The following is a 25894-nucleotide window of genomic DNA, read 5'->3' on the forward strand; positions in this document are numbered from 1 at the left end:
GCTCGCCAAGCTCCAAAAATCAAATAAGACACAGACAGGTTGAAGGCAAAAGGCCTTTATTTCACCTTGGCCAAAGCAGATACCAGCAGAGCTAGCACTCTAAGGACTGACATACCCCAATACAGAAACACATAAATATTTGACAGCAGTTTGAAACGAAAAACTTTTGCCAGCATGAGTACTGACTGGCTCAGTCAGGGCTGGCTAGGATCCATGCACTGGTTGGCTGAGGCATGCCAGCTGCTACTGTTGCGGATTAGTTTCTTGGACTGGCATGAACTTCAACAAATTTACTCAATTTGAAGTCTTGTGGCCATTTTCCTGGTCCACCCTTGATGGGTGAGGGAGGAAAGGAATGCATGTAGGGATGGAGGTAATTGGTGCTGACTCTATTCCTCCCTGGTCTGGTAAAACAGTGGGTCCCATCCACTTTAACAAGGAGTAGCAGGGTGTTGGCTCTGCTAGGCCAGCCCACTTCATGGGTGGGCTCCCATGAAGTGGGATGGCTTGGTAGTAGTAACTTCCTCAACCTTTGGCTTGGCTCCATTAATAGGAAGACAGAGGTATTGTTAGAGAATTATGCTTGCAGTCTAAAGGGTGATGGGATTTTCCCATGATGCGCTATGGTGAGTGTATGAGTAGTTGTGAAACTTGTATGTCTAGGCTAAAAGTCAACTTTTGGAGGTTAACCCAAATTAGGTTTCTGGGTGAAAGGTCGCCTTAGACTTGGCTAGGCCAGCCCACTTTCCATGGCTGTGGGTTTTTAGAGTCCTCTTTGGGGTTCTGGGGTTTCAATAATACTGACATAATTGCCAAATACGAACAGCTTCCAACATGCCCTATTTTTTCTCCACATATTCAAAACCCTCTCTCTTGGTTTGAAACAATAGGTTTATAAGGAAATGGGGTTGGACACCATTTATTTGTGATCACCTATATTGTTTCTTTTAAATGCCATTATTTTCCGAGCAATGTATTGTCGAAGGCTTTCCTGGCCTGAATCACTGGGTTGCTGTGAGTCTTTTGGGCTGTATGGCCATGTTCCAGAAGCTTTCTCTCCTGACATTTTGCCCACATCTGTGGCAGGCATCCTCTGAGAATGCCTGCCACAGATGTGGGTGAAACGTCAGGAGAGAAAGCTTCTGGAACATGGCCATACAGCCTGAAAGACTCACAGCAACCCATTTTACGAGTACCTTGCACATTATCTCCTTTATTAGATCTGAATGTGTAATAGGTACAGATTTCTCATAAGATCTGTGATGGTCAAGGAGATAAATTGCTAGATTTTCTGTAGAGCAATACAGAATTGATGAGGCAGATTTATAAAAGGCCACCTCATATGGCAGCAGCCCGCAGGGTTCCTATGAAATCTCATCTAGGAACCCATTCAAAATGTAAAAATGAAAATTTTATTCTGCTGTTCAGTGTCAGTCTAGCAAAATAGAAGGGAAAGTGTGGTAATGTGTCAACCACAGTCCCGACACATTTCAAATTAAGGCCTGATTGCAGTTTCCATACCAAATGGTTAGGAGTCAATCTGATGGAATCTGGTGCTTGCTCTTGAATGTGGGGTTTGTTTCCCAAATAGTCTTGATAATAGGACTTGAATAAAGGACTTGTTCATTCACTCAGTCGTTTTCGACTCTTAGTGACCCTATGGAGCAGTCCACGCCTGAGCTCCCTGTCGGCCGTCGCCACCCCCAGTTCCTTCAAGGTCAAGCCAGTCACTTCAATGATACCATCCATCCATCTTGCCCTTGGGACATCCTATATAAAATGTGACCCTTGGGAACCTTGACAGGGATGGTATACTAAGACTATCCTGGTCATTAGTCCCAACTAGAGAAGACCAATTTAATCAGTCGTTCTTTAGTGAGTCAGAATGTTAATAAGTAATTCAGTGAGTCAGGATTAAAAATAGGATTTAAGCCAAAGTGTGAAGAGAGATTAGGCAAGTGTTGCTCTCTCTGTATAAGATACAGTGTTGTTGCTGTGTGCCTGCAAGTTGTTGCCACCGTATGGCTACCCTACGGCAACCCTATCAAAGGGTTTCCTTGGCAAGAAACTTCTGCTTCCTCGGCTGTAAGCACTAATACCAGCTCCCACATCAACACGAAGGAACACCATTGCCTTCAGATGGAAATGCCAGTCCTTGTAGCAACCAAAACATATCTGTACTCATAAGGGAAACCTAAGCACATGGATGTCCCTCCCTAACAAAATGGTGAGCCAAAATTGCATTAAGCAAAGATATGTTGAGATTATTTGTTCCCCTCTTCTGACATTCAATTACCCAGATCAGAATGCTGCCTGAGAACTTGTTCTGAAATAGATCGCAGGCTTGTCGATCCTTTTCTTTTACGTTGAAGTCTTCACAAAAAAAATTCATTCCATCTAAATGTGTTGGTATCCCCACATTTTGCTTCTTGTTCAGAATCAGTTGCATGTGCATTTTGATATCTGCATTCACTGGAACTCTTTCCATTTGCATCTGCAGTGCCTGGCTGAAGATGTGATTAGATTGCCTGTCAGGGCTCACTAAATAATCACAAGCCATGCAGCTGGATTTGCTGAAACTGCAGATATGCCATACACCTGTGCCCTTTTCTTTTTCTTGTACATGTGTGTTAATTTTAGGTACTGAAGACACCTTTTCTTTACCTGCTGCTTCTCACAATAAGGAAACAGCTTTATTTGAAAACGGCATTGCTGCGGAGTCAATGCCCTTTGGTTTCTATCTACTAAAATGAGTTATTTGTTGTGCTTTGCTGTAAGGGAGCAGGAAGATTCATTTCTGAATAATCAGTGGCAAAAAGGAACCAATAAATAATCATATTTTAAAGGTCATTGTGAAGAAAAGACACAATGTGATTGTCCCCATCCCCTTTTTTCTGAAGCATTTTATGTGAGACTAAGGCCAGAATTTATAGCGAAATGTAGAGGCAATCTGAATTTGCATTTCATAGCATTTTGCACTTATAATGAATATTTATTGGTTTTTGCCCTTTATGACAAGTTTACAACTCCATATTTAGGGGGAATGCAGAAATAGGGAATTAAAGACCTTAATGTTTTCTTACTGAAAGCTTAATACTATAATACACCAAAGCATTCCCAAGATCTCAGGTATGAATTCCCAAGGCTTCATGCATGAAGAGCCATTTTTTTAAATCAAATTTTCAGAGATTCTTATTAATTCTCCTGACTTAGGAAAGCATTGCGATTCTGGTGATATCTGCCCTTCTGGAGTTTCTGTCCCATTTTATTAGCTGTATATGCTATGAAACTCCTGGACCCAGCATTTTTCCATTCACAAAGAAGATGTGAGTCAAATCTGTTTGGGAATTCTGGTACTGGATAGCATTACATATTATGGGTGCATCATTCAACACTGTAGAAATAATGCAGGTTGACATCACTTTAGCTGCCATGGCTCAATGTTATGGAATCATGGGACTGACAGTTTTAAAAGGTTTTTAACTTTTTCTGCCAATAAGTTCTAGTATCTCATGAAACTACAACTCACAGGATTCCATAGTATTGAATCATGGCAGTCAAAATTTGACTCACAGCAAATAACAATAATCAGAACAGTTCACGAGAAAAATAGAAATCTCTGTCCCTATCTTCCAACATTTCAGAGATGAAGGCTGGGAGAGGTGTGTCTGACCAGCATCCGAATGTAGCCCAAGTGATGTGGCCAAGCAATAAGAAGGCAGGAGATTTTCATGTGGAGGAACACAAGGACCATTTTAAGCAGGGGAAATCCCCGGAAGGAAGCTTCAACTACAATTTTAACCCCTTTCTTCCAAGAACTGGAAGAACAAAGAGCAAGACTTTGATTTTTCACCAGCAGCTAATTCTTGGGTAGCAGGATGAACAAGAAAATAAATCATCTGGTCCCTATATTCTCCACTATGATGAGTATTGTAATGCGATCTGAATTACAACAATTGTTTTCAGTTTTGCATTCATCCATACACATTAGCATAGGCACGATTTAGACAAATCAATGACATTGGTGTTTTCACTTTTCTCTTCTTCCTCTGGCAATTTATTTATTTATTGTTTATTTATTGTTTATTTATAGCATTTATATTCTGCCCTTCTCACCCCGAAGGGGACTCAGGGCGGGTCACAGAACATACACATACAGCAAACATTCAATGCCATTTTATACAGACAAGACAGACAATTTGAATATAAAAGGGAAAGGTTTTCCCCTGATATCAAGTCTAGTCGTTTCTGACTTTGGGCGTTGGTGTTCATCTCCATTTCTAAGGCAAAGAGCCAGTGTTATCCATAGACACCTCCAAGGTCATGTGGCTGGCATGACTGCATGGAATGCCATTACCTTCTCATCAGAGCGATACCTATTGATCTACTCATATTTGCATGTTTTCGAACTGCTAGGTAGGCAGAAACTGGGGCTAACAGCGGGAGCTCACCCCGCTCCCCAGATTCGAACCTCCAACCTTTCGGTCAGCAAGTTCAGCAGCTTAGCGGTTTAACCTGCTGCGCCACTGAGGGCTTCAACTTGAACATAGATAGAGGCTGGGCCGTAGCCAGAAAAAAATTTCGGGAGGGGTTTTGAAAATTTCGGGGGGGGGGGGGGTTGAACCCCTAGCACATACCCCTCCCCGCTACAAACCTGTCAATATCTGCTTGAGATAGTGCCTGGAGGGACTCTTAATGTTTTGCATCTCATAGACTTAGCATGGGGATTTGGTTAACCAGTTAAAATTCATGAGTAAATGAGATTTTTTTTATAACTTGAAAATTTTTTTGGGGGGGGGGGGTTGAACCCCTAACCTCCCCCCCCCCCCTCGCTACAGGCCTGGATAGAGGTATATATAGATTTTCCCAACTTCAACTTCATGGAGGCTTTGTGCTCAATACCGGCCACTGGGGGGGGGGGGGGTGCTGTTGGTCCATCTCCCCGCCAAACAGCTTTGTTTGTAATTTCCTCCTTTTGATCATATCACCGGCATTTCCTGGGATTTCCTTTATGGGTGCCTTAATATCTCCACACTTTTAAGCTGTCCCTATTTATCTACTCACATTTTTGCTTTCAATCCGCTAGGTTGACAGAAGCTGGGCTAAAGGTCAAGAGCTCATCCTGACCCAGGCTTTGAACTGGCAGCCTTCTGACTGACAAGATTTATTGCAGCTGGTGTTTAGCCTGCTGTGCTAAAACCCGGCCAAACAATCTTCAACAATACATCAACATTGAAGAATTAGTCCAGTTTGACACAACTTTAACTGCCATGGCTCAAATGTTATAGCATCTTAGGATTTCTAGTTTGATGAGGCACTGGCAAGCTTTGCATTGAGCCATGGTAGTTAAAAGGGGGTATCGAGCTGCATTAATTCTACAGAGTAAATGTACTCTGTGTCTCTGCCCTGTAAAATTAATACCCTACCAATCACAATCTCTTGCAGGAAACACTAATATAGCCTCCACTGTCTTAGTTTGGTAGGGACAGTTTCACTTAATCCTCCATCATCCCACGTTTACATTTGTTTTTAAAGTGTCCCAGTTTATCTCTCCTTATCTCACCTTCCCCCCTTTGTTCAGGTTACTTCAACTGATGCAAAATGAGTTTGAAATGGAAACATATTTTGCACTCAGTAAACTCAGTGGGAAGAAGTGCAATCTTGCATTTCCCAGAAGAAACAGGCAAAAGCAAACTAGTGTCTGTGTTCTTCTTAGCTGGCCATACTTTGATGTTGCTTGGTCACGCATGTCAGGAACAAAATCTGGAAGAGCTCTCAGCAAAATTATAGCCAGGGAGTGACTTTAGTGCCTCTGCTTCATGCTTTGTTGAATGTCTCCAGTCCTTCAAAAGCCATTTGCCACATTTCATACTTAGAGTAAAATGGCAACTTTATTTCAAACACTCACTCACATTTCTCCTTTAACAGTAGTAAGTACTTTATATGGCACAACAAATGCTAATTTCCTCCACGCTTGAAAACTGTCAGCTTTTTTAATATTCTTAAAACCTAAAGTGCATACAGTGTTGTGCAAATTCCGACAGGAGAATGACACTGTGTGTGATCAAAACACAAGCCCTGTAAAAGCCAAACTTGAGCTCTGAATGTGCCTGCAAAAACCGTATTGCTTGCAAAGAAGCGTAATATAGCTTGATTTTGATGAACTTCCTTTCCTCCATTCCCATTCCTGTCTTCTTATGTGTTGCTGCTTATTTAGATTGGAAGCCTGGGGGCAGAGAACTATTCACATGAACGGCTGCTCTGAGAGTGTAATGTTAATATTCCAAATAAATAAATAAATGCTGAGAAATGAAAAATAGAAGGCGAATGATCAATAAAGTACTTCCCCCCGCCCAACCTAGACAGAATAGTAAGATGGTTAAGGGTCCATAGCTTTTTAATTCTTAGTAGACAAAAGAGAAGAGCCAAGGAAATTTAGTAGCACATCTTCAAGACTTGAACTTGGATTTAAACAGAAAACAAGTAAAGCCTACCTCGTACTACTTGTAATTACAATAACTTCTAAAATCCTCACTATAGGCATGAAATGGGTAAATTATAGTATTAGTATCTTCACCTGGAAAAATGAATGCAGCCTGACACCATTTAACTGCCATGGCTTAATGTCATAGAATTATGGGGGGGGGGGGGGTGTAGTTATACACATTCTTCCTTGCCAAAGTTTGTTGTTGTTTATTCGTTCAGTCGCTTCTAACTCTGTGTGACCTCGTGGACCAGAGCTCCCTGTCGGCCGTCGCCAATCCCAACTCCTTCAAGGTCAAGCCAGTCACCACAAGGATACCATCCATCCATCTTGCCCTTGGTCAGCCCCTCTTCCTTTTTCCTTCCATTTCCCCAAGCATCATTCTCTTCTCTAAGCTTTCCTGTCTTCTCAATATGTGGCCAAAGTACTTCATCTTTGCCTCTAATATCCTTCCCTCCAGTGAGCAGCCGGGCATTATTTCCTGGAAGATGGATCTTCTTGCGGTTCAAGGCACTCTTAAAATATTCCTTCAACACCACAGTTCAAAAGCATCTATCTTTCTTCACTCAGCCTTCCTTAAGGTCCAGCTTTCGCATCCATAGGTTACTACGGGGAATACCAATGTTTTTGCTATGCAGACCTTTGTTGCCAGTGTGATGTCTCTATTCTTCACTATTTTATCGAGGTTGGTCATTGCTCTCCTCCCAAAAAGTAAATGTCTTCTGATTTCCTGGCTGCAGTCTGTATCTGCAGTGATCTTTGTGCCTAGAAATACAAAGTCTGGCACTGCCTCCATGTTTTCTCCCTCTATTTGCCAGTTATCAATCAGTCTGGTTGCCAAAGAGTACCAAACTACAAATCTCTCAATTCCATAGCATTGAGTGATGGCAATGAAAGTAATGTCAAAATATATTAAGTCTACAAGGTACATGAACCCTAAGACTGTCAAAAGTACCCACTATTTTCCTAATAGCAATAATCAGAAACCTTTTCATTATGATAATACTATGATTCTATCTTAACTACGTACCATTATGGAATTTGGAGACTTGCAGTTTAGGGAAGGGGCATTAGAATTCTCAACCAGTGGTTCTTAAACTTTCATTTTCAGATGTTTTGGACTTCAGCTCCCAGAAGTCCTGAAAACTGAACAAACTCCAGAATTCCATAGGCAATTAAAGTGGAATGATAGTCCAATAATCCAATGCTTTTTTTTCTTTTTTCCCCCCCATCATTTTGAAATGTATTTGTCGTGCAATGCTTTTGACATGAAATAAGTCCAATAATTATTTAGTGTGAAAGGCCTGAGTGTAAGTCAGTGACCCTTGCCATAAGGCAGAATGAGGAAACAACTATAGACAGCAAATGTCTGAGCATCGGGATGCAAGGAGGAGCGAGGAGCTGGCAGCTGTTCTGGGCCAGATGGCTTGCCTCATGCCCCTAAAACAGTGTGCTGTCTTCCGATGGAGGAACCGTCCACTTATCAGTCTTGGCATACGGTTCAAGTGCCAGTCTAGTTAGCTTCTGAAATGGGCAGGTGAAGACAGGGGGCACCATGTCTTCTGCTTCAGAAAAAAAAAATATGTCTTGGGCTAGCTCTGGCAATAACAACCCTGTAAAGAGATGCCAAATTTAGCACAAAGCTTCATTCTCAAGGATTTTAATTTTTTTATACACAGAATACACATTTTGCTTCTGTAAATTTTCCTTGGCCAAGAGCAGATTTCCAGGCAAGATGCTTGTTTACTAGGCTGGGGTTTTTATTTCATTTTTGAGAGATTTTGTTACTTAAACCCTTCTGTAAATCGCATTGGTCCCGCTCACACGGCTCTGCATTTCGTTGTAAGCAAATCACATTGGTAAGTGTGTTGAATTGCAGACAGGATGGGATTAGCAACTGCCTTTTTGAGGTCTTTGTTTGGGGCTCATAGGCAGAAACAATGGAGATGAAATGAGTGCAAAGGATTCCAAGGACTATGCACCTTCCAACAAAATTCACCATACAGTCCAGAACATTAAATTTTATTTAACGGGTTGAACAAGCCGCTTAGCTAAGCAAGCTGCTAAACCAGCTGCTTAGCCTGTAAGGCCATGGAAGCCCCAATCTGGGATTGAATCCAAACCATCCTGTCTGAGGGCAACAAAAGTCAATCACCACAAGGCAGGAATAGAAACTCTTCAATTTCTTCCTCTTTGCATGCTTGGGACACTTCTGATAGACCTTGAAAACCATGTCAATCCTGTCAACAGAGAAATTTGCAATTCCAATTTCCAGTTCCAGATTATCCTGGATGGCGATTGATACATGGATATTCTGTTGTTTATCCTGTGAACTCAGGATACAGGTAAATACATGCTAGGTTGTGACCATTGTGATAAATGCCTAACTCTCATTTGGACTATGTGAAACTTCTTTTCAGGACTACTGGGAATCTTTAATTGGTTCACAAATATTGCTGCCTATTAGCAATATTAAGCTAATATAAGGAGATATTTTTGGTGCCAAGAATCATACAAGGGACTCATTTCAATCCTTTAATGCCCAGTGTCTTGGTGCCAGGACCTAAGGTGAATCCTGCATATAAAGGCAACGAGAAGCAGCTTTACTTCAAATCCTATCTTTATCTGAAGCCAGATTGAACTGAGCCTTTATATTGGATGGTGCCCAAGTTTGTTGAACCCCTGGGTATAGATACTCATTTACCTTCCCAAGAAATATCTAAGGTCTGTTCTGTTGTAAATGAGGAAAACATTTTTTTTAATCCAAAAAGATTTTCCATGATTGTTAGCTGTACTTTGTTGGTATCTTCTTATGATAAGTATCATTTATTCTACTGCTTCTTTTTTGTGTTACATGGGGAGTATTTTTCTTTTAACAATCTGCAAGTTGCCCTAAAGTCTATTGGGGTGTAAATTCTTAATGGCATGGACATGAATAGTGTAATTTTTAAAATGTAAAGAGCTCGAACAATGGATTGAGTGTGCGTAAAACGGAGATTGGGAGCCACTACTCTGTGGAGTTCCCCATCTGGTCCACTGGGGGTTTCTCTCCCCTCTGCCACCCCACTCCACTGCTCACAAGCTCTTCCTATCACTAGACAGAGGTAGCAACAGAACCAGAAATCATACTTGAGTTGAGATCACTGTGGATAAAACAGGAATAATTATCCCAATCATAAGTAAATGTTTCCTTTTCTTTACCAAATGGTTGATGTTGCTACTGTTTCTATAATGGTCTATGATTTATGGTCACCAGGGCCATAGCCAGAAAAAAAAATTGAGGTGGTGGTGGTGGTGGTGGGGGGGGGGACGACTTTTTTTTTTTTTTAAGTGAATCATGAAAAGTAATTCCATAACACAAAATAATTTAGAAATCAGGCTCCATCGATAAACTTCAGTGGCACTCATGGAGATTTGGTTAATCAGTTAAAATTTATTAGTAAACCAGGTTTTTTAAAAACCTGAAAATGTTTTTTGGGGGGAGGGTTGAACCCCTAACCCCCCCCCCCCCTTGGCTGCAGCCCTGATGGTGACCCTAATACGAACACATGCAGGCTTTCTTGGTATGATTTGTTGAGAAGATTTGTGATCACTTTCCTCTGAGGCTGATAGAATGTAACATATTCAAGATTAAACCATTATACTATGTTGTCTCTCAACCAAATCAGGTAAATAAATTGGAAAACTGCTGCTGATTTATTATTATGCTTCCAAATCTAAACCATATGCATCAATAAAAATGTGTTCCATACTAAACAAAAAATAAATAAATAAACAGTCAAACCTCTTATGAAAGTTGTGCTTTCTGGGTCTAACTAAACCTAGATTAGTACTTCATCATAGGGTACATTTGTATGGTAAATGAGTACATTTGGATATCATTGCTTATTAAGCACCATGTTGTAAGGCAAATTGTGCAATGTTGGTAGAAAAAAAATAAGAATGAGCAAGTCTTTAGGTCTTCTTACCCATTAATTTGAATAATGAGGAAGAGGTGACAAAATGCTTTGCTGAGTGTCCCATAATAGTGCCAACCAACTATCTTATGGTGAACATTTTTCTGGTTAATATTGTAACCTTTTAAAACTTCTAGTAATGTACTTGGTTTTTACTCAACCCAGGGGATTATCTAATTAACCAGCCTTCAGGTGGAATCCAAAAGAATATAATCCATATTGATGACTGAAAATGCTTATTTATCTTGTACATATTGAGCATCTCTTATCTGGTAGTTTGGTGCACAAAAACTTTGTCTCATTCAAAAATTATTTAAAATAATGTGCTTAAGATTACTTTCAAGTCATGTGCATAACGTATGTAAGAAACATAAATGAATTCCATGTATAGACTTTGGTCATGTATAGACTTTGGTCATGTATAGACTTTTCTAGATATCTTATTATGTACAGTATATACTCGAGTATAAACTGTGGGGTCCTGGCTTATATTCTGGTCAGTTTATATTAGAGTATATAGGTAATCCGAGTTGGACAATCTTATTAAAGTATTATATTAAAGTACAGTGTTATGTAAATATACAAAAACATTTAACCTATTGATACCTCAATTCATGTAATTTTATTGGAATCTATTTTTATTTATATTTTTGAAATTTACCAGTAGCTACCCAGACGAGGGTAGGTTGCATTTCCCAGTCAATAAGTTTTCCCATTTTTTGGTTGTAAAATTTGGTCCCTCGGCTTATATTCGGGTGGGCTTATACTTCAGTACATATATATTCCAAATTTTCTTAAAGATCATCCAAAATACGAAGCATTTCTGATCCCAAGCATTCCGGAGAAGGGATACGCAGCCTATACACACATTTCTTCAAGTAACTGCATTTGAGCTGTCAAAAATCTATCCCAAGGATCCCTCCCCTCCCCAATGAAGTCAAAGCTTGTTGGGATGCACAAGGATCAGTAAGATAAAAGTAAACATTTAATGCCACTATATTTGATATCTTTTAAACATCATATTTTGACAATATGTTTCACACCTCATATACCACAAAAGGTAAGAGATTTTTTTTAAGCCAGAAAACAGTAAACTTTACATTTTAATGGCAAAAGGTCTGACATAATCATTCAATAAACTTGCAGATTTCTGTGTTTTTCTGATTTTTTTTCATTCCTGTCCCAATGTTGGTAGTTTTTCTGTTCCAAAAATGCTCAGCTGATGTAGCACAATATAAGTTTGCAGGTCTGTCTTCTTGCAAAACTTCTTATGACGGATGCAGTAGAAGCCTTTGGCCCAATGGCAAGGGGCCCTTTCCAACCTTACGTGACTTTATTATACCACTGTTCATATGAAAAAGGACATAGGCATAGACAGAATGAATGGATTCAGCAAATGTACACTTCAATGCATAGCACTTAGATAAGCATTTCCAATTAAGATGGGTAAATAAATTACAAAGTACAAGCAATTTGATAAAGCAAGAACATCCTGAGTTTACAAATAAATTATATCCTTCATATGTCAAATACGTGATGAATGTCTGATAGCAGTTTCATCTAGAGGAATGAGGGGAAATTTAGAAAAAGTAGTATCTATGTATACATAAAATCTCTAGGCAAAGGTGTTTTATTCAGATATCCGTTCACACACATATTATACAATATATAAGGTGGGCAAATCCATTATAGAGAATATATGTAATATAGATATAGCTGAAACTGCTTTAAGCACCATTTTCATTGCCAATGTTTCATGTTTTATTATAAAGTATGCTCCATTGTTATGACCACTCAAAGTTTTATAAAATGCATACGTTCATTTTCTTTGGGAGAGTTGCAAAGGCAATTGGATTAGTACTATTAGGTTTTGTTGTTGTTGCTGAAATAAATTGAGTGAGATAGAGAGACTGAGAGAACTATCAGAAGATTTTCCTGCAACATGACCAGTAGACTGAAACTGAGTATTTAAAGCTAATTGCTGGGGATAGCAAAAAGACATTCTAAGAAAACATGTAGATACTTATAAACCCACACAATATTATGGCCCAGTTTTGACAAGAGATGCCCTTTGCAATGCAGGGGACATATGCTTTGTTGGTTCTAAAGTACATACTCCATTGAAATGTTAATCTCAAAATAGCTTAGAAAAATATGGTGGTTATGAACTGGGAATACTGCTTATTATTTTAATTAATGTTTTGTAACATCACATGTATGCAATACAGTTGACTTTTCATATCCACATATTCTGCATCTCTGGGTTCTACCATCCATTACACCAGGGGTCCCCAAACTTTTTAAGCAGAGGGCCGGTCCACAATCCTTCAGACTGTTGAGGGGCCGAATTATCATTTGAAAAAAAAAATACAAACGAATTCCTATACATGTCTTATTTGTAGTGCAACAACAACAACAACAACGAAAGAACAATACAATATTTAAAAATGAAACCAATTTTAACCAACATAAACCTATTAGGATTTCAATGGAAAGTGTGGGCCTGCTACTGGCCAATGAGATAGTCAAATTAATTAGGATTGTTGTTGTTGTTGTTGTTGTGTGCCTTCAAGTCATGTCAGACTTTGGTTGAGCCTAAGTCTAAAATTATTTATTTATTTACTGCATTTATTTACTACATTTATATCCCGCCCTTCTCACCCCGAAGGGGACTCAGAGCAGCTGTATGTACATATTATATTATATTATTAGCATAACACAATATTAGCATTATATATTACTATATTGAACTATACCACTATACTATTATATAATATGTAATATATAACATATAATTAATATTATTATATGGTATTACTATTAGTATTATATTGTATAACATAAGATTATTATCAATATTATATGTATATACAATATATTATATTATTAAAACTTATATAAAAATATTATATTATAAAACTGAGGGCGGGGGCCAGGTAAATGACCTTGGAGGGCCGCATCCGGCCCCCGGGCCTTAGTTTGGGGACCCCTGCATTACACAAAAATGTTCACCCTTCAAAACAAAACAAAAATTGTAATCTTTATATAAGGAACACCATTTTACTAAACTGTTGTATATACTGTACTGGGAATGAAAATCTTGTGGATATTAAGGGTCCACTGTACATACAACATGGTCTCTCATATTATTTTAAATATATGTGGCATAGCCTTTTTCTCCAACATGGCCCAGGAAAAGATTTTTTTAAAGTATATCTCTGGATCAACGTTCTTGCATTCCTCTGCTAATTAGAGCCAACCATAGAAATATTAAAATAATAAAAATAACATGTTATCTGGGGAAAAGTGTTGGTTGGGGAGACACAGACCATGGATACACTCTTCATTTTCTTCACACTGTCTCTGCTTATATTACATGATTAATACAGTTAATCCTGGAAATCTTCAGTAAATCAGACATTAAATTAGTGACACTCGCATGTATTTTAATTGACTTGACAGATGTTACATTTATTTCAAAGCTTTCTGTGAGGCAGATCCCACGACTTGGCTTTATAGGGTGAAGAGTAAGTATAGGCATTAATACAATACTCATTTTAAAATACAGCTTCCATAAAATGTGGCATACATAAATGGTCAGCCTTCTGGGAAGTGGGGCTGTAAAGGTTTTATTGATATTGCCTTGTAGCAAGGTTCATAAGTTCTGCTTTGTCGCTTGTCAGTAACTGCACTAACCCAAGTAGACGAAATATCACCTAGATTTTTTTGGCTGTGTTTCCTCTTCTGTTCCTGATGCCTTGTTGTTTTTAACTCAGTAAACTGAATGCGCAGCCTGTTAAGAATCAAAATTGCTTTCTAATGCCAGAGTTTGGAAAGACATATAAGGAAAATTGAAGAATTGGTTGACATGGAGACTCGCCCAGAATCAGTGTCACTATGCAATAAGGCATATGAAATGGGAATATATGGAACAGTATTTCCCACAGTCTCTCTCCATCAAAAACCATTTAGGAGTTGCCTTTTACTTTCTAGGGCAGACAGGTCACAAAAGAAGCAACACAGCTAGAAAATTGGTTTGAAGAAAACTCCTTTCCCCCAGAGCAATTCTCTCTTTTGACTTGGAATATCCAAATGCTATCATTACCTTGCTGAAGAAATGGCATTTATTTCCCACCTTCTACTGTGAATTTTGGTCGTAGAATGCATGCTTCAATGTGCATTCAATTTATGCATACTGTTTCCAATTCAGCAAATAACCTGTATATCGCAGCTTCCTAATTCTAGTCTATTAAAGTTTTTCTCAATTAAGCTATGTATGAAATTCAAGATTAGCACATTTTTAGAAAAAATAGTACCTCAAGTGATCTGTATGTTTAAGTGTGTAGTTGTCTGCACCTGCATATTTGTCATTTAGCATGCTTTGTTTTTTTATTAGTCATTGAAGATAAACATGGACACAATTCTGAGGCAATACCTCTGAGGAACAGAAGGCACATTTATTGCAGGGAGCATAAATAGATATATGCATAGTTTCATCTTTTGGGGATGCCTTACCAAGCTCTAAAAACCACAGGGTAGCCATAAAATATTGTGTGGAGCACCAGCAGGCTCGGATCTAGGAAGTTATCTTATCTCCGATATATATTTTTTCTAGAAATTTAAAGAAAAACAAAGGCTGGCTAAATGAAAGCAAGGTCAGAAAACTAGATCTCAAAAGAGATAATAGATGCTAAATATGCTGTAATTCAAAAATAGTAGAATGGCTCAATAATATCTGTGAATACACAGACAGAATATATTTATCCATTGTCTTCCCATCAGCTTCCAAAAAGGAGGTATCCTAATCCCAGGTCTAGATTGGATATAGGATTAAGTATATGCCCACTGTATACTTTTTTCAACCAAAAACAAATTATTAGTTATACAATATTTCTCCAACTAAAAATTCAAGAAAAAAAGAAAGTATGAGAAAACAGAATTATATCTAGCAAAATGCACAACATGCATCACACAAGCTTTCAAAGCTCCACTATTAGACAAAAGATGTTAAAAATCGTAAGAGAGAAGAAAATGAAGTCGTCATTGTCCTGTGTGAAACTAACTGCTCTTTTCTCAAGCAGAGAACATTGAATTTCTTACTCTCTGTACTGTCACATTTGGAAAAATGTTAAGGCGCTGTATAGGAAAAATCTGCCCATTGTAGTTCAAATGAAAATAGTTTTATCTTTGTTGGAAATAAAAACCTCAAAGAATTAAGTCCTAGTCAATTAGCTCACCCTACTTAAAGTTTCTCTTTTTGTCTCAAAATCTGGTATCTTCAAATCCAGGGAACACAATCAGGGATAGCCATGCTGACAATGCAGCAAAATACAACAAAACCCCAAATCCACAAAAAGCAATACCTTTATTAGCAAACTGAAATTCAGGCACAGCTTGCATGCTACAGTTTGTTATTTGGCCAATAATTGTATCACTATTTTGTGGATTTGACTGCATTTTATTGCATCTAGTTATGTCTAGTTATATGATTCCAGTTTTTAATCTCTTCTCTCTACAGTTAAAAGCCACAAAACAGGAGCAAATCTACACTGTTCACATTAAAGGTATTAATTTACTTAGAAGCAAACATTACTGATGATTATACTGCTGTTTTATGTACCTGAAACAGTAGATACTGTCTGAATCTATTATTATGACTCCTTGGTGAGATGGTTCATTATTATTACCTCTCATCACTAAGAGAGGCAGGATGAACAAAACCTACATGGAAACCTTTTAAATATGACAGATTCATGCTGATCACTTGAACTGAAAGGCTAGAAGAAAGTTTTTTGTTTCGTTATAAAGAACTTTCTTTGTGCATCTAGCTTTTGGATAGGTAGAGAATCTACAACTTTAGAACCAAGTTCTTGTTCACATTGCCCATGGAAGTCTGCTTCTATGTAAAAAGAGCACTGAAAGAGATGCTGCAAATTGTTCAAATGACACTGTGCATACATGATTATCCTACTTATTGTCGAAACAGACTGTCTTATCTCTTGCATCTTTCCAACCTTTATGATATGTGTCCATTATGCATGGTTGTTTGCAGAGAGGTGTGCATTCTGCATATGTATCTACAAAATGAGGTCAAGATCCTGGATCAGAGAGATGTAAGTCTTGTAACTAAATCCAAACTTAGTTTAGTTAGGATTCCCAAATACTAAGACTGGAATTATTTTATGTTTGTGATTGCATATCTGCAACTCCATGACAGAACAGATCTGATAACTGAACACTCCCAACTTGAGACTAGGCAGAGTACTGGGAGCAAAGGGTAGTTGCAATATGTCACAAGGGAATCTGTAAATAGAAGTGTTACAAATACCTTTGTTCCATGTCAAATTCCCATCCCATCCCAATAACGACTTTACTTCTCCACAATAGGGTTAATATCAAATAACATTTTGGCTTGAATCCTATTGGTAATCCCAAATTAAGTATAACAATTGAATCATCTATTGCTTTTCCCTGTGGCAGTTGGTATTTTTATTTGACAATAAACAAATCAGAGATGCCATTTCAATGAACACATGGAACCAACTATGGGGAAATGAACTCTTAAGCTGTTCAAGATAAGAATGGCACTGTGACCTGTCCAAAGGCAGGGGATGATGGGTGCTGCTCCTGTTTCTTTCCTTCACAAGCAGATGACATTATCCCTCCCCTTATTTGCTTTTATTTTTATTTCAAAGCCAACACAACAAATTACCAAAAACAATTCAACTGCTGAATGAGTCAATGGATTGACTCTTGCTGTGATGATCGAAAACACTCAGGCCTTTGCCATGTTGCCAGAAAAATCTCCTTTTTTAAAACTAGGGATCTCCCTTTTCAAACATTTTGAGCTTAATGTAACAGATTTAATCATTCCCTCCACTTTGAGTGGCCTTATTCTGATGTGTCACAATAAAAGACAGTTAACATTTATTTATATGCTGTATCGGTTTAGAAACATCTTTACAAACACAAGTTACATAGAAACAACAAGTCAGAAAAAGGATCAAAACACCAAGAGGAAAATAAAAACCAGGTTGCAAATACATTTCCAAAAAAAGTGTTTTGATTTTTTGTCTTTTTTTTCTTTTACTTGACTAGCACCATCTGTACACAAAATATATGGACATAAATGTTTGGATAATAAAGATTTGCAAGGCACTTAAGACAGTTTCTCTGTGTATTTTCACTTTAATGGTGCTTTCAGCAGCGGCGATCCTACATCTGCTCTTCCTCTTGCTTCAGGTATCGTTGGGAAAAAGTCACTTCTGCCAGCAGTTCCTATTTACAAATACGTCCTTAAAGATTTCTCAAAGTGCTCTTTCAGGGCTAGAAGAATCCACATCCTTATACCTCTGTGTCTTTGCTTTTCATTATCATCTATTCAATTTACGATCTGCTCTTCATCATAAACAGAAAGGTGAGGGGAATCTCTTCTTAACACACACACATACAGTCAAAACATGACACCGACCTTCATCCTCATTCTGTGTCTTTGGGGCGCTGTTCCAAAAGGAGAAAAGGGGAGGCAGTAGTCCAAAACATTCTTGCGGTGAAATCTTCATCGACGCCTGGAAGTGATGTCAAAGCATGTGATCATCATGAGGTGGGCTTTGCAGTAGTTGACACGGTTCTCCAGGCGTTCAGTCACACACTCCAGAGCCTCCAAGTACTCCAGGGAATCGAAGTCAAATACTTGCTCCAGGTCAACTGAAAAAAGAGAAAGAAAAAAGTTGGTGGAGAGACAGAAAACGACCAGAACTCTACCAGAAATTGAAGTTATACCATGAACGATTAGTTGCACATGTATAGGCACAAATACTGGGAATTTGAGCTCTGTTTCCCAGAGCTATAGTCCAACACTAAAACCACAACACCATGCTGGGCCCATATATGTGTGACTTCTTGCCAATTCAGTTCGACTATAACTCAAAAGGCATCAGAATACTGTTAATGCTGGTTTCAATGTTCTGATGCTCACAACCAATTTTTATTATTTTTATTAACAAGAAATAATTGGATATTGGCACTTTCACTAACTGCCTCAGTGTAAAGACATAGCAGAGATGTGGATTGTGTATCGGACTAAGATTCTGAGAGACCATGAAAACCGATTCAGTGACCTTAGGCAAGTCAAGTTCACTACATTGTAGAATTAATGCAGTATGACACCACTTTAACTGCCATAGTTGAATGCTATGGAATCTTGGGATTTGTAGCACTCTTTGACAAAGGAGGCGAAAGACCATGTAAAATTACTATTCCCATGTTTCCAGAATATTGACAATTAAAGTGTTTTTGAACTGTGTAGATCAGGCATGGGCAAACTTTTTTGCCTTGGAGCCTCAGTGTGGGCTCGGCCAGGAGGGCCAGGCCAGGAGGGCAGCCAGGCACATGCCGGATGAGACAGGTCCAGGAGAGAGAGGGCCTGAGAGAGGGAGGGACCAGGAGGGGATGGGGCAAGAGCCCAGGTCATCCTCAGGTTGTCCTCCTGGCATAACGACAAAAAGTTCACCCTATCCTTATGCCAGGTGAAAAACGAGACATAACGCGAAAGCCCCGATCCTCCTCCCAATACTTCTCCCTCAATCTTCAGACTGTCCTCTCAGCATTATGCCAGGAAAAAGGTGAGACAAGCGACGTCCGAGAGAGCTCCGGAGGGCTCTCAACCGCTGTGTGCCTTCCTCGAGCCATTCTCCTGGCATAAATACAGGGCTGCTTGCACTGTCCCTATGCCAGAAGGAGGGTGTGACACATGGTTGCTGAGAGCGCTCCAGAAGGCTCTCACGTACTGCGTGCCTTCATCCCCCGTCCTTTCTGCATAAGGATATGATGGGCATCCTTATGCCAAGAGGACAGGGAAAATGAGGACAGGGAAAATATATTACATAATCTTCTATACACACAATAAAAGTGAAAATCTGTATATGTGTATGTGGCACAGGTGTCCGCTCACACAGACAGCCTCTGGCCTCCACAAACAGGCTATAGTTCCCAGTGCTGTGGAGCCACCAAGTCACTCTCTCCCAGGACATTGCAGGTTACAGAGAGCACATCCTAGTGTTCCTTTCTCTCTCCATTTGCATGACCCCGCCCATTGCCTTTCCTTTAACCCTTTCCTACCCTTTCCTATAGCACACAACAAACAGAGGAACTGAACATTCTGGAGAGGTTTGGGGAGAATTCACCATGATTCATAGGAGTTGTAGGGACTGGGATGTATAGTTCACCTACAATCTAAGAGCACACTGAATCCCACCAACAATGGACCTGGAACTAACTTGGCACACAGACCCAACATAGCCAAATTTTCATACTAGCGGGGGTGATTGACCTTGATATCCTGGAGTTATGGTTCACCCGTATACAGAGAGCACTGAACCCATCTGATGACGGATCTGGACCAAACCTGGTACACAAATTCAACATGGCGAACTGGAAATACTGGTGGACTTTGGAGGTGATGGACCTTTATCTCTGGGAGCTATAGTTTGCCTGTATTCCGTGAGCCCTCTGAACCCCATCAATGATGGATCTGGACCAAACCTGGCACACAGATCCAACGCTGCCAACTCGGGGTGATTGACCTTGGCATCAGAGAATTATAGTTCACCCGTATTCAGAGAACACTGAACCCAGCAAATGACGGATCTGAACCAAACTTGGCACACAGACCCAACATGGCAATCTGTGAATCCTGGTAGGTGTTTTAAGAAGATTGCCCTGAGAATCTGGAAGTTGTAGTTCACCCTTATCCAGAGAACAGTGAACCCAGCCGACAACTGATCTGAACCAAACTTGCCATACAGATCCAACACGCCCAACTTTGTATACTGGCGAGGTTGGGAGTGATTGAATTTGGCATCCGGGAGTTACAATTCACCCTTATCCAGAGAACACTGAACCCAGCAGATGACAGATCTGGATCAAATTTGGCACACAGACCCAACATGGCTGGGGGAGTTTTGGGAGAGTTGACTCAATTTTTTTGGGAATTGTAGTTCACCCACATCCTTCAGCATTTTCTAACAGGAACATTCATAAAAAAACAAAAAAATAGATTTTTTCCCCCTAGGAAATAGCGTAACATATGACCAAACTGATATTACATAACATCCAAAAACAAACAATGCCCTTTTCAAATAACCCAGGCATTGCCAGGTACCCAACCTAGTACTTAATAAAATATACTACAAAAGCTCTACTTGCTATACAGTTAGCATTATTTTTCTCCCATCTCTCTCATCCTCTCTCACTTCCCCAATTCATAAAGACATAAACCCAATCTCTGTTAATCACCAAACGTATAAATTGTCTTCCTAATCATAAAATGTTGTATGTAAGTTGATGGTGGTTATCAACACTTAGTTTCCCAAAAATCTCTCTTGATCCAGCAGAAGTTTAAGTTCTACCTTGCCTCAGTTAATGCAAGTAATAATACTATATAACAAAAAACAAAAACCTGTTCCTGGTTTGAAAGTGTTGTTTCCTGTTTAATTGTGCAGTAGTTACTTTGAAAGGAGTTGTTATACTCCAGAAACTTCATTTTTGTGGTTGCCACAAACTATGTTGAATTGGTTGAGACTCTTATGAAATATTCATTGAAAAACTATAGCAAAATGTGTTGCAGGATGTCCTGTAAAAATAAAGTTTTTGCAGTTTAATAAGCGTTTCCCATGTTTTTAGCATAGAACCAATTAGGAAATGACATTTATAAGCCAGGAACAAAAATCGTGTTACACAGTGTAATGGGTTCCATGTAGTCTCAAACTTATCTTCTTTTATGTCCTGTCTTGCAAGTCTTACTGTATGTGTTAATTTTTCTGAAAAAGCTATGGACCATATCCTATTTAGCCACTTTTGTATAGAAGGATTCTCTAATGTTTTTCATGCTTTAGTGATCTCTAACTTTGCAGTGTTTAATATAAGATTCTTATTTGGCAAGCTTACATTATCGTATTTGAATATGGAAATTATCAGAAATGCCCTTCTGAAATGAACCTACTTGCCTAACATCTGACTTATCCATCCTAATATGTCATGCCAGAATTTACAATTTTTTGGCACAGCTAGTCACATGGTTCCAATCTCCTATTTTATAACACCTTCTCCAACATAAATTTGACACTGCATTATTGACTGTGTCGAGTTTAAGTGAGTACTGTAGTACATTTATGAATATTTTTTAAATATACTTCCAGATATTAACTTAAAGAGTGGCATTTCCAAAATAAATCATTTTTCTGTTCATATTACCTCCAAATCTGACTCCCAAACAAGTCTCATCCCTTGAGATCTACTCAGTTTTGCCTCTTGGATTATTTGCTACAGTTTTGAAACTTGTCCTTTCGTTTTATTAATACTGTCATTACAATATGTTTTAAATACAGTTAAAGCTCTTGGGGGACCATCGGATTATATATTTGTATTAGATCAGAAAACTGCCTGCTTGATGTTGTTGCTTTTAAAGTGCTAAATTCCCACTATCTCACGACAGCTCCAAGAAGCCAGTACTAAAGTTTTATATACAGTAGAGTCTCACTTATCCAACATAAACGGGCCGGCAGAATGTTGGATAAGCGAATATGTTGGATAATAAGGAGGCATTAAGGAAAAGCCTATTAAACATCAAATTCGGTTATGATTTTACAAATGAAGCACCAAAACATCATGTTAGACAACAAATTTGGCAGAAAAAGTAGTTCAATATGCAGTAATGCTATGTAGTAATTACTGTATTTATGAATTTAGCACCAAAATATCACGATATATTGAAAACATTGATGCAAAAATGCGTTGGATAATCCAGAACGTTGGATAAGTGAGACTCTACTGTAGTTTTGATTGTGTCGGCATCTTTTTAGAAACATCCTCAGAAGGAGCCTTCCTAATATGAATACATTAATCCCTTGTATGAACTGTATCCATTTCTGACTATATGCAGAGAGTCACATTAATCTTTTACATAAGCCCTTTCAACCAAGGGTCAAATTTGCCTCAAAGTATTATTTCACAGCAAGGGAGCAGCTTTATAATGTAATTCAAATGTCTGAGTGATCTGGGGGTGGGGCAGGGGAAATCTCATTTTCAGAAGCCATGGACTGAGACACATAATCTAGTGATGGCAATATTCCTCATTAGAGTATCTTACAATTCCTGGATTCAGTTCTTGAGTGAATGAATAGTCCAACTTGGTTCCAAAGTCATCATTTAATAGAGAACATGTGAGAACAATTTCACAAATATAGAGATTCTACATCTACACCACATCTCATACCCATTCAAGCTTTGCACACTTAGTAATCCTTGGTATTAGTAACAATAAAATATTGGTGTCTCTAGAAAACAAACAAGAATAAGCTGTATGATCTTACATTCACTGAGCCATTTATTAGGATCCAGCATCAGGTACTGTTTGGTCACTTCCAACTCCCTCATTAACCACTCATACTTGGCCTTGACCTCTGCAATTCGCTGCTGTCGATGCTCCAAGATTTTCAGTTTGGCGTTGAAACAAATTACCTCCTATCCAGTAAAACCAATGAAGACAAAGAAAAGCACAAAATAAACTTGAGAGCAGGTTAGATTTCACTCGACCAAATTATCTTCCATTTCATAATAACTATTACAATAACCCAATAAATGAAACTGCAGGGAATTAAGCAAGTAAACCTTTGACACTGGAGAGACTGTGTACTTTTGTTTGTCAAGGATAGTTATCAGATGCCTTGTTAAACATGTTATTCAAGGGGAAAAGGTTTCCACAATACATTCTCCATTTGTTCTGAGAATTAATTCATATCCTAATGCAGTTATATGTTTTCAAAGTGGAAAAAAGTTCACTTTGGAGATAGAAGCCCCAAAATGCCATGGAAATATTGAGTTCCCAAGCCCTACGTCCAACACAGTGCTAACTAATGAAAGTGCCGAGGACGAACTCAGGATAGAAGCAAATGATGAGCTGGTACCAATTCTTCCATACTACTGCATTCCTGGACAGTATTTTGACCTGGTTGTACTCTGAAACTAGACATGAACCCAGAAGAAAGAAAAATGAATTAGGTAATATTAGAGGGGAGAATTAACAGGAGCAAGAGGTGCCCATCTCTCCTGCTTACCAATCTCGATTAGTGAGCATTTGTCCTTGAAATCCTATTATGGTCTCAGCCACCACTATTGTGCAAAGAGCTATCCAATGAAACGTTCAAATGTTTTTACACCCTAGAACAGCGGTTCTCAAAGTGTGCTCCATGGAACTTTTGGGGCTCCGTGACGCATCCTGAGGGGATCTGCAGTTCCCTCTGCCTCCTCCCACTCAAAGCTTTCCCTCCTCATTCCTGCTCCTCCTCTTCCCCCACCTCCCTTGCTGCTAAAAGCCTTTTTCTCTCAGCCCTCTTGCCACTCAAACCCTTTCTCCCTCGCTTTCATCACCACCCAGATCCCTTCCCCACCTTCATTGCTTCCAAAACTCTATTTCCCTTCCACCACTCTGGGGGTGCTTTGATTTTGCTTTTCCTGCATGGCAGAAGGGAGTTGAATTTGATGGCCCCTGGGGTTTCTGCTATTATGATTATGATTATTGTTGCTACTACAAAGGCTGGGTGACCATCTGTTGGAGGTGCTTTGATTATGCTTTTCCTGCAAGGCAGAAGGGGGTTGGACTGGATGACCCTGGGGATATTCCACTGAAATACCTTTACGTTGGTTAAAATTGTTCTTCAAGTTTGCCCATGCGTGATATATATAAAGTATGTATAATATAACATATAATATAACACACACACATTTCTTGGGACTCCATGAGAAAGTTTTGCTTCAAAAAGGGCTCCGGGGCTGAAAAAGGTTTGAGAACCTCTGCTCAAGAGGATGAGAAAAGAAACCAGGGTGCTCCGTGGCTCATTCTCAGCTCATTGCAGATCATGGCAGGATCTACATGGCCAAATACTGCAGTTTGAATTGCTTTACACGAGTAGTGTAGACTCATATAATGCTGTTCAAACTGCATTATCTGGCAGTGTAGATCAAGCCAAAATCAGACAGATGTATTCTGATATTGACTCTGTAGTGGATTCACCAGATATAAGTTTTGCCCCTGTTTGTCCAGAGATTTTCTTCCATTTGTATATCCCAATGCTGCAAGTCAGGATTCTTGCAGAGAAGACTGGGCAAGACCTTTTCCTTCTTGGCTAATTACAAAAAATATCTTATACATCTTTATATAATCAATACTTTTCATTTTGTGTCAGGATGCCAATATGAGTAAAAGGAAGTAGAGATGCTATAATGTTATTGTTTTTAAGTATATTGTTTCCAAAACAAATTTGTGTTGCACGTTGAATTACTTGTTTGTTTGTTTTTGTTCAAAACTGCTTGGGGGGGGGGGGATTTAGGATTAATAAAAAATGGGATAAAGCATGAGAGATCAATTCAAAATGCCTCTAAAGTACATAATATACATAAAAATACCCTTCTAAAATAACTTTAATGGTAACAGGAAAAATATTACTTGTTTAATGCTAGACCTGCAAAGGTACTACCATACACACTTTTTCTATTATTTTTGGAAAGAAAGGAGAACTAGATTTTAAAAAGTAATTGCAGGTTATAAAGAGTAGCTTCTGAATTTTGAATTTTAGTGGATATTTCAGCTTCAGTTTAAATTTATGAGTTAAATTAGGCTCTTTCATGGAATATATTTCATTTATAAATTAAGAGGAGAGCATAGTTTAAACTTCCCTTAGCCCTAGCCAACTTGCTGAAAATATACCAGTATTGAAATATAGTAAGACAGAATCTGCATCTTTGCCATTGAAAAATGGTACGGTCTTCATTATTATAGTCTCACATTGTTGTCTCCTGTGCGTCGTCGCTGGAGCCGCTCCACATCATCGATCTCATAGACCTTGATTTCAAAGGGCTCTCCCATTCCTCTTTGGGCACTTCGCAGAGGTCCATCCACCCAGCGTACAGCTGGGCTTGTAGGTTTCCTTACTGGTGATGTTGCATCAAGTGATAAAGCTGGAATGAGTCGCCGTCTCTGAGAACCTAAACAGTGCCAGATATTAAGTCCCATTATTATGGATACATCTCATTTTTAGTGCTGCAAAGATGGTTCAGGCATGCCTTTTAGCTATGATGGCTGTCAGTAATGATGGCATGATGTTGCAAGTCTACCAGTGTTTATATAGATTTGTGCAAAATTGAGATTATCTGTGATCAATCATAGTCGTATCTGAGATGGTGTTATTGGGGGGGGGGGGTATTGAGAAAAACTGTGTCACTGATATGATCACTCAAAACACTTTCTAGTTATAATCCTGGGAATAACCTACACCCCTTAGGATGGTACAGGGAAGTCATCTTGTTTGAAGACTAAAAGCGCAGCTACACTGCAAAATTAATGTTAGATGCCACTAACATCATTTGATCTCCACTATCATGAGTCAATGCTTTGGAT

At 38.9% G+C, this 25894-nt stretch overlaps 2 protein-coding genes across 6 annotated transcripts in view; one reads left to right on the plus strand and one right to left on the minus strand.

Annotated features, from left to right (window-relative positions):
- The window catches only part of LOC134295681 (uncharacterized), a 183758-nt gene that overhangs the window by 98202 nt on the left and 59662 nt on the right, over window positions 1-25894 (plus strand). The window lies entirely within an intron of this gene.
- kif26b (kinesin family member 26B) overlaps window positions 11408-25894 on the minus strand; it is a 384274-nt gene continuing 369787 nt past the window's right edge. For all 5 annotated transcript variants that reach the window (XM_062968955.1, XM_062968956.1, XM_062968954.1 and 2 more), the window contains 3 exons: window positions 25283-25482; window positions 22812-22962; window positions 11408-18147 (listed from right to left, as the gene is read on the minus strand). In XM_062968955.1, coding sequence (XP_062825025.1) covers window positions 17999-18147; window positions 22812-22962; window positions 25283-25482 — 500 coding nt within the window. In that variant the 3' untranslated portion in view covers window positions 11408-17998. The remainder of the gene's footprint in view (window positions 18148-22811; window positions 22963-25282; window positions 25483-25894) is intronic.

Source organism: Anolis carolinensis, chromosome 1 (genome assembly GCF_035594765.1).
Source record: "Anolis carolinensis isolate JA03-04 chromosome 1, rAnoCar3.1.pri, whole genome shotgun sequence".
In the NCBI taxonomy this organism is placed as follows: Eukaryota; Metazoa; Chordata; class Lepidosauria; order Squamata; family Dactyloidae; genus Anolis; species Anolis carolinensis.